General features: G+C 31.6%; 1 protein-coding gene across 1 annotated transcript; it reads left to right on the top strand.

The window, feature by feature from the left end:
- The first annotated feature begins 1,171 nt into the window (after positions 1-1,171).
- LOC140963142 (protein MIZU-KUSSEI 1) lies at positions 1,172-2,360 on the top strand. Its single transcript, XM_073422396.1, has one exon. It carries the CDS (start codon positions 1,392-1,394, stop codon positions 2,214-2,216), a length of 825 nt encoding a protein of 274 aa, XP_073278497.1. The 5' UTR covers positions 1,172-1,391; the 3' UTR covers positions 2,217-2,360.
- Positions 2,361-9,857: the final 7,497 nt, after the last annotated feature.

Raw genomic sequence — 9,857 nt, 5'->3', positions numbered from 1 at the left:
GTGACGATGAAAGATAATTTATCATATTATATTTTCAAGTCACTGCCTGAGGTGATTATTGCTATTTGTAAGGTCAAATTTTCTCCATTTATTATAAATTTAGATTACAAACTTAATGCCGAGTGATATATGGTATCGTATCGTAACGAAAATTATATATCGTAACGAAAATTACTGTATAAGTAAATTTATATCGATACATATAACTAGCGTATCGATTATATCGAAATTATACGGTATATCGAGATTTCGGTACGATATCGATATATACCGTTTTATACCGAAAACCTTCATTTTTAAAATTTTATAAATTTATTGCTTTGAAATATTATATATTTTAAAATTTTGACATACTTTTTCGATATTCCGATATATATCAAAAATTTCAAATTGTATACCGTTATCGTACCGAAAAATTCGGTGTTGTTACTGTGTCGTACCGTACCAAAATCATCGGTATACCAAAAATTCGATAAATTCGACATTTTCTCGGTACGATAATCTCGATATGCTGAAAATTCGATATTTCTTCCCATCTATCTATATACTCGATTCATTCGGTCAACATGTTTCAATTTTTGTTTAGAAAGTATTGTACGATGATTTTTTTTAAAATGAATTATAAAAATTATGGAACTATATTTATTGTGTTGCAATTATTATAAATTTAATTTAAATATTTTTATTTCATATAATAAAAATTGAAAACACGATAAAAATGATAAAAGGGGGTGATACTAATTTCAAGGGGCCCTTCCATGGAGAAGATCATTGTCTAGGAAGCTATGCACGTGTATCATTGATAGTGGCTTGCGGGGCCATCAGCAATAAGTATATTTAAAAAGAAAAAAAGAAAAAAGAAAATTAGCATATGAAATATATAATAAATTTAATTATAATATTTATATTATAATATATAATATTGCATCTTTGCCTTTGACTTAGGGTGAACCCGGTCATGTCTAAACATTGGAATCAAAATAATGAATTATATTATTATAGTCTGTAAGAGATTTAGTTAATACAATGAATATAAATTAAAATTCGAATATATTAACAAAAGATTTAATTTAAAATTGATAAATTTATAGACAATGCAATGAGTGTAATTGAAATGATGATAATGACGAGAACAAACCTCCATAGTTCACCTTTATATATGTATATATAATACTACCAATGTCCTCCAAACACCATCATCACTCCTTTGCCACCATTTTTCTTTACATTTTACCCCAAAAATGTGAAATTAAGATCAAATATATTTCCCCATCTCCGAAAATCTTGATTCAATTGATCATGCATCTTGGATAATTTATTCCACTACTTCTGCTCATAATTTCAGCATCAATTCCCTGAATTATATTTGTATATTTGTGTAGATTCGAAAAATGAGACATGAACGAGTTGTTCCAAGAAACAGAAGCTGCACAAGCACCAGCAAGATTATCCCTGCAATTAGCTACGTAAGATCGACGACGTTCTCCCTCAGCCCTGAAATCTCCGATGATTTACACCAGCGCCGCCCTCTGGTCACCTCAGATTCCAGAGTCTTCCACCGTTTCAACAGAACTCGCAGTGGTGTCTCCACCTTCCTACGTTCTCTCCTCTCTTTTATCTCATTTCCCTCCATGATGCTTCCCTCATGCAAATGGCTGACGATACCAAGAACCCATCTCTCCACCACCCCGTCTCTGGGGAGGAAAGTCACCGGAACCCTATTCGGACACCGCCGAGGACACGTCAGCTTCTCCGTACAGGACGATCCTCGGTCGGAGCCGGTTCTGTTGATCGAATTCGGGGTTTCGACTTCGGCGCTCGTGAAAGAGATGTCCTCCGGGCTGGTGAGGATTGCCTTGGAGTGCGAGAAGGGCCCGCCGCCCTCGCGTGGAGGAAGGAGATCCTCGGTGAGCCTATTTGGCGAGCCCATGTGGACTATGTACTGCAACGGGAGGAAGTGCGGCCATGCGGTGTCGAGAATGTGCACAGAATCGGACTGGCACGTGCTGAGCACGGTGCAGAGCGTCTCCGTCGGGGCAGGAGTGATCCCGGTGGTGGATGACGGCCGCAAAGGCGGCGCGTGGGAAGGTGAGTTGCTTTACATGAGGGCACGTTTCGAGCGAGTTGTGGGGAGTCGTGACTCGGAAGCTTTTTACATGTTGAATCCCGACGGTAATGGCGGGCCAGAACTCAGTATTTTTTTGCTTAGAATTTGATAATAAATAAATAAATAGTTTAATTTTGATACTTGTAATATTTTTATATGGTGGTTTGTATGATAATTAAAAATATCATAATTAATTAAGATATTTGAATTATTGAATGAGTTTAGGGACAATGTACTTTGAATTTTATACTTTGATATATGCTTGCATGCTTTAGTTATTATGTCACTTTAATTTACTCATTAACAATTATCGAAGAGTTCTACACTCGATAATTTTAATCCATTCTTTAATTTATCTCACCACATTTTGATGAAATATATATTCTAGCTTTATACATATGAAACGAAAACGACAATATCAAAATTTTAAGTAAAATTTTGAATTCTTCGTGCCTATTATTCATAGACTCTAGAATTCTTCGTGCCTATTATTCAATTTGTTGTAGGGATGTGTCACGAGGTTTCTGTAGCTCGAACTTTGAATTTGACAAAATCGACAAAAAGACAAAGGAAAGAGATAAGAATTACCATAATTATAAGATTAATGATATTATTTGGAGGGAACTGTGACGACTAATTAAAATGTCATTCTGTCATCGACAAAATACTAAAATTAATAATTAAATGTAACTTGATGAAATATTTAATTTCCACTTATTAGGTTTAGATTCATCGCTTAGTTTTAAGATGGGATTAGGTTTACATCTATGTCACGCATGGTCAATATATATATATATATATATATATGAGTAAACTTATCATTGGAGAGATCGAACTAAGAAAGCTTGCTTTTACGTTGTTACCTAACAGATGACTTACTATAATCCGGTCTCAATTTTAAAAACGAAGTCTCGGTTCGATAATTGAACCATTTTCGTCTAGCCAAAAACTTGTGTGAGACGGTCTCACGGGTCGTATTTTATGAGACGGATATCTTATTTAGATTATCCATGAAAAATTATTATTTTTTATTGTGAATATTGGTAAAGTTAACAGCGTCTCACAGATAAAGATTCGTGAGACCGTATCACAAGAGACATACTCTTTCGTCTAACAGAAAAAAATCTGATTGTTGAGATTACGCTAAGAATGTATATACTAGTGTTTATAATATTACAAAAAATAGTTATAAAATTCATTAAATCTTAAACTTTCAGAAATATGTATGGCACTTCTAAATTTTTCTTTTTCTCTCTAAAAAAAATAATAATTTGGCGTCTTTAATTCTTAACTCATATCGCATGAATAGATATATATAGTAAATAATTATACTTGATTTTTTCATGTCACATCAATATCCACTATATACAAAAAGAATGGACTTGGATATTCAATATAATTTTTTATTTATAGAGAGCAAAATTTTTTAATTTTTTTTCCATATGTAATTGAAAACAAGCCATCCAAGCATAATAATAATAAAAAAAATGTTGAAAATTAATATTTAAAATGTGTATGTTGAATATTTGAATGTTTAAAATAAGAGTTGTAAATATTGAAAATTAGTGTGTGATGATGTAGGTAATGATGATTTTATTTTTGGATTATTTGTAAAGATTTTCTATAAATAGATCTCTCATTTGTGAAGAAAATCACAATTGAGTTGAGAGAAAAATATTATAAAGTGTGTAGTGTGATAATTTTGAGAGTTTGAGATTTTTACTTTTTACCGTAAATTTTACTTTTTTCACAACACGTTATCAGCACGAAACTCTAAAAGTCCTCCATATTTTTCCAAGCTCCAAAACAGAAGAAAAAGATAACAAAAGTAATAATATTTATTTTACTGTTTATTTATTTATTATGTATATACTTAATATATAATATAATGTTATAATAAAATAAATTTTTCAAAAACTTGTTATAAATCCTGGGATGATGTTAAGACGACATCCCACACTCCCGGTAAGAGATACGACAAGTATAAAAGTCTATAAGGTTTTTAAACAAAATATCTTATGACAACTCATTAAAATATTGTGATATGATATACATAATTATTTAAACATGACTAATATTATATACACCATATTATTACCATAAAATTATACAAATACATACATTTATTTTCTTGTACACCAACGGTCATAAACGGTAACAAAACGGCTAGTTTTTGCCCTATAAATATGATCTCACAAACATATTCCATCACTCCAACTTTTTCTTCTTTTCGAAAATTATTCTTCATCAAATTTTTGAAGAAAAAGAAGATGGCTTTCACAAAGTTATTTTTAATTATTTTGGTTATAATACTCACGAATCTTGTACTTATCGGAGAATATCCTCCTCGTGTGTTTTATTTATTTTTATGAATGCTTGTATTTGTTGTTTATCCATTACTTTGTATTGCAATATTCGTTAACTAATAAAATGCATCGCAATTTTTTTTAGTACCACCATGTCAAACTTGGCAAAGCTCGAATTCATTGCTCTTGATATTACGGGAAAAAATTATATGTCATGGACTCTCGATGTAGAAATGCATCTTGAGTCATTAGGTCTAAATGAGACCATAAAAAAAATGACATATGCACATCACAAGAAAAGGCAAGAGCCATAATATTTTTGCGTCAACATCTCGACGAGGGATTAAAATGTGAATATCTGATTGAAAAAGATCTCATGGCTTTGTGGAAGAGATTAAAAGAAAGATTCGAACATATAAGGGAGGTTATACTTCCGACCGTCCGGGATGAATGGAATACGTTGAGATTCCAAGATTTTAAGAAAGTCAGTGATTACAACTCGGCGATGTATCGAGTAATCTCGTAACTGAAATTTTGTGGGCATGAGATTACTGAATTGGAAATGTTTGAAAAAACATTTTCCACTTTTCACGCATCGAATATAACTCTACAACAACAATATAGAGTGCGTGGATTTTCGAGATATTCTGAACTAATCGCCTGTCACTTTGTGGCGGAAAAGATTAATGAGCTTTTAATGAGAAATCATCGGGCACGGCCCACTGGTTCAACGGCATTTCCTGAAGTAAATGTTGTAAGAAAAAAATGAATTTAAACCTGGAAACCAAAATCAAAGTTATAGACAAGAATTTGGTCGAGGACAAAATCGAGGTCGTGGTCATGGACGTGGACGTGGTCGTGGTCGCGGCTGTTGTTTTGAAAATAATCGAGATAGTTATTTCTATAACTCATCTCAAAAGAGCGCCCCAAACCATCCACCGAAAAGGCATCAAGAGAATATGAGTGTTAATGAAAATCACTCGAAAAGATTTGAAAGTTCTTGTTTCAGATGTGGTACTCCAGGACATTGGTCATGTATTTGTCGAGCCCCTGAGCACCTTTGTCTCATTACTTTTTTTGGACACAATATGTTAGCACATGGATAAACCAAACAATTTTGAAATCATATCTTCGAGTAAATTAAGAAACACAACAATCTTGGACCATACATGATATCAAACTTTACAAAATTCGAAAAAAAATCTCATATTTTCTATTTATCACGTTAATTTAAAGAAGTAAAACATTGACTAATTAGATTCATAAGACATCACATTAATTATGGTAATATATTTGTCGATCAATTGATGATTTTCGTTCACTAATATGTATTCATTTTTTAGTTTTAGTCATTTTTTATGGAGTGTCGATGTGATATCTGACACATAAGCAATGTATGATTTCACGCCAACGATTTTATAATGTGACATCCTTATTTTCAGTGTCATATCATCATTTTTCGACATTATTTTACTACTATATTCAGAATCGATTAAAACTAGAAACAAAACACATATTAATATATTAAAATTGTGACTTGTCCAATGACATGACAAAATAATAATAAAATCTTGCAAAAGAAAATATTATTTTCATTAATTTATTTTAATTATATATGTATGTGTACTTTGACTAGATATGCATCGTGTGAGATTTGATATAACATAAATTCCAGTACTACATAAAGCATGCAGTAACATAATTATTATATATTATATGGTTAGACGTGCTTGATTCTTAATGGATAAATTTTCTTCAATTACCGTTATGTTTGATTTTTTTCAATCCCGAAATATTTTTCAGCATGATATAATTTATGTAAAAAACTTAAAAATTTATAATTTATTTATAATTTTACAAATTAAATTTCTAATTTTTTTAACAAGAGTTCTTATGTATAAAAAATTGACTATATATAAGTTGCGTGCAGAAGGACATTAATATATATATAGAGTAATAGTTTTTTAAGACCCGAACTTTTAATTAATAGAAAATTGATACATAAACTTTTATTAATGGATAAATTGGTACATCTATGTTCGAGGGTGAAAAAAAATACCGAATATTTCGGTACGATACGATAACAATATCGAATTTTTCGATACGGTAACGGTATGCAATTTTAAAATTTCGATATATACCGGAATAACGAAAAAATATATAAAATTTTTAAAATATATAATATTTTAAAACAATAAATTTATAAAATTTTAAAAATGTAATGTTTTTTCGGTATCGATATTATACCGAAATCTCGTATACAGTGCAATTTAGATATAATCGGTATGCTAGTTATATATACAAAAATTACGATATACCGATTTTTGGCATACCAAAAATTTCGTTATAGTATCGATATTGATTTTCTTGTATCATTATTTTCGATACGATATACGACATATAATTTTCGACATGGTACGGTACGGTATAACGCCCTATCTATGTCATGAAATTAAATGTTTTTTTTAATGAAATTTAACAAATATAACTATTTCACCTTTCATTACTTATGTTTAATTTTTATTTAAAATTGTGCATATTTAGATTTGTTTTTTAATACATTATATCTAATATTTTAATAATTTTAAATAACTAAATTGAGAAATGTAGAAAATTCATACTTTTTTGTGCATACTTTAAAACTTTCCCATTTTGAGTTTAAAAATATATTCAAATAAATAATTATTATGATTAATAAATATATTAATTAACTTAAAACATTTCATTAAAATATTAATGAAAAGTTTAATAAAAAAGTTTCGTTAACTTGAAAATGTGAAATGTATTTAAAAGTTATAAAATATAAAATATAATAATTTATTTTATATATTTATCAATTTAGTTATTTTAAATATTATAAATTTGTGCATATTTTTTGTAAATTTCTAATTATATATTTTTCAAGACATACTCAAATAAATAATAATTAGAAGTAACATAAATTAATATATTAGTTAAGTCAAAATTGCATAATTTAATGATACTCGTGAGCCATGAAATAATGGGCTCAATTTGGATCATAGAGTGAAGATCTCGAGTTATACCTTTTGGGCCATAATGTATGGGCCTTAATATAAAGAATTGGATTGGAATCGTAACCTTCAATTAATGGGCTGCATTTGGATCATAAAGTAAATGGCTCGAGTTAGACCCAATGGACCTTAGTATAGATGTATTGGGCTCGTAAGCCTTGAAATATTGGGCTCAAATTGGATCATTAAATAAAAGGACCGAGTTGACTTTTCCGGCTTTAGGAGATGGTATAGTTTGGATAAAAAGATTGGGCTATTAAGCCTAGAAATAATGGGCTCAATTTACTTAATAAAGCAAAGGGATAGAGTAGGACATTTTGGGCCTTACGAGAAGGTATAGTATATATGGTTTAATGCAGATAGATGGATCGGGCTCGAAAGCCTCGATATAATGGGCTCAATTTGGATGATAGAGTGAAGGTCTCGAGTTAACCATTTGGTAATATAAAGAATTGTATTGGGCTCCAAAGCTTTGAATTAATGGGCCAAATTTGGATCATAAAGTAAATGGCTCGAGTTAGACACAATGGACATTAGTATAGTTGTATTGGGCTCGTAAAATATTGGGCTCAATTTGGATCATAAAGTAAAAGGACCGAGTTGACCTTTCGGGCCTTAGGAGATGGTATAGTTTGGATAAATATTTTGGCTAATAAGCCTTGAAATAATGGGCTCAATTTGCATAATAAAGCGAAGGGATAGAGTAGGACATTTTGGGCCTTACGAGAAGTTATAGTATATATATTATAATGTAGATAAATGGATCGGGCTCGAAAGCGTCGAAATAATGGGATCAATTTGGATAATAGTTATACATTTTGGGCGACAATGTATGGGCCTTAATATAAATAATTTTATTGGGCTCGTAAGCCTTTAAATAAGGGCCTCAATTTGGACCATAAAGGGTTCCAGTTGGACATTCGGGCCTTATTAGATGGGCTCCATTGGGGCCTAAGAATTAATGGGCTGTTAATCATAAAGTGGAGGACTCAAGCTGGACCATTTGCGCCTTGGATATGGGCTCGCTTGGGACCTTTTAAAGACTAATGGGTGCAATTTGAGTTTAAAAATGAAGGGTCGAGTTGGACACTTCGGGCCTTAGGAGGAGCCCGAAGGATATATGGTCTCAATTTGAATCATAAGATAGGGCTCGGTTGGAACTTTCGGGCCTTAGGAGGCACTTGATTTGGGGCCATATGGAGCTAACACGATGTATGTAATAATCGGCACATGTTGATTTTAATTGAAAGACTTGGCGAACCCTAATATTATGCATGTGCATGTCCTTCATTTTTCTTCTTTTCATGATTGCATTTCACTATTTTAACTTCGATGAATATCATATTAAGTCTTGCATTTCAATTTTTTTTTAAATTTTAAAAATAAATTCTGATTATCATATCCAAATTCAAAAAATTGTTTCATTTTTTTTTGTCTAAACAAAACAATTTATAAAGCCCAATTAAAAGTGTCATATTAGTTAAAAGAAAAGGTCAATTTGAAATATCCAATTGCGTTGACTAGTTGTCACTCTAGTACACATATAATATCGAACAAAATATCGTTCCCAGTGGGATCTTTCTAACTCTTCGACATTACTTTTCTAAGCAGGGGCGGCGTGAGAATAATGATAATCTATATTTGTATATATAAATTAAAGCATTAATTAAAAGTTTTAAGTTTTATTAAAGAAACCCCACTTTCAAGAATGGTGGTCTTGGCCTATGGGGGATGAATGGTTGTTTGAATTATGATATGTGATGATGTCCAGTTAAATTGAGTGAGTTGGATGGATAATTTATAGGGTCGGATTGGGTTATGTTTCTTCATTGGGAGCACTGGGAATCGAGTAGAAGGATCCTAGACTGAGTGTTCTGTACACATGGAAAACAAAGAACGTTCGAGGGACGCTGAAAGGTTTCCCGACTTAATCGCTAGCTCTGACGTTCAACTCAGTCGGGTATCCACGCAAAGGAAAGTACTATATATAGAACATATAGTAGGTGCTTGTGAAATGTTTTATGTATATCTTAATTAATCGAGCAAACATGAGTATTTGTATTAGAAAAAATAATGATGATTTTGTTTTCAGTGTCTCGCTACTCCTCATGATCAAACGACTGCTCATGTCCTGCCCACCTGAAACTACTGATAACTCATATTGTCCCCGATCTTATTATATTGTCTCTACGTGCTCTGATTGACATATTAATTATTTCGAAGCATGGTGATCCATACATATAGACCCAGAATCGATATTTGTCTCGAGATACTTGGACAATGGTTATGATGTGAGGACACAGACATGGTCCCTGATCCATTATCCTAATCTTCTAATACCGTCAGGGCTAAGATGAGAGCCCGTGTATTCTTAACTACGTGCTAGTCTAGTCAGTTTCTCTAGTTACTGCA

Source organism: Primulina huaijiensis, chromosome 17 (assembly GCF_012295235.1).
Source record: "Primulina huaijiensis isolate GDHJ02 chromosome 17, ASM1229523v2, whole genome shotgun sequence".
NCBI classification, from domain to species: Eukaryota; Viridiplantae; Streptophyta; class Magnoliopsida; order Lamiales; family Gesneriaceae; genus Primulina; species Primulina huaijiensis.
This window is presented reverse-complemented; position numbering and strand designations above follow the sequence as displayed.

Excerpts from the sequence above, each read along its gene's own strand:
- LOC140963142 (XM_073422396.1), top strand. The coding sequence starts at position 1,392 with ATGAGACATGAACGAGTTGTTCCAAGAAACAGAAGCTGCACAAGCACC.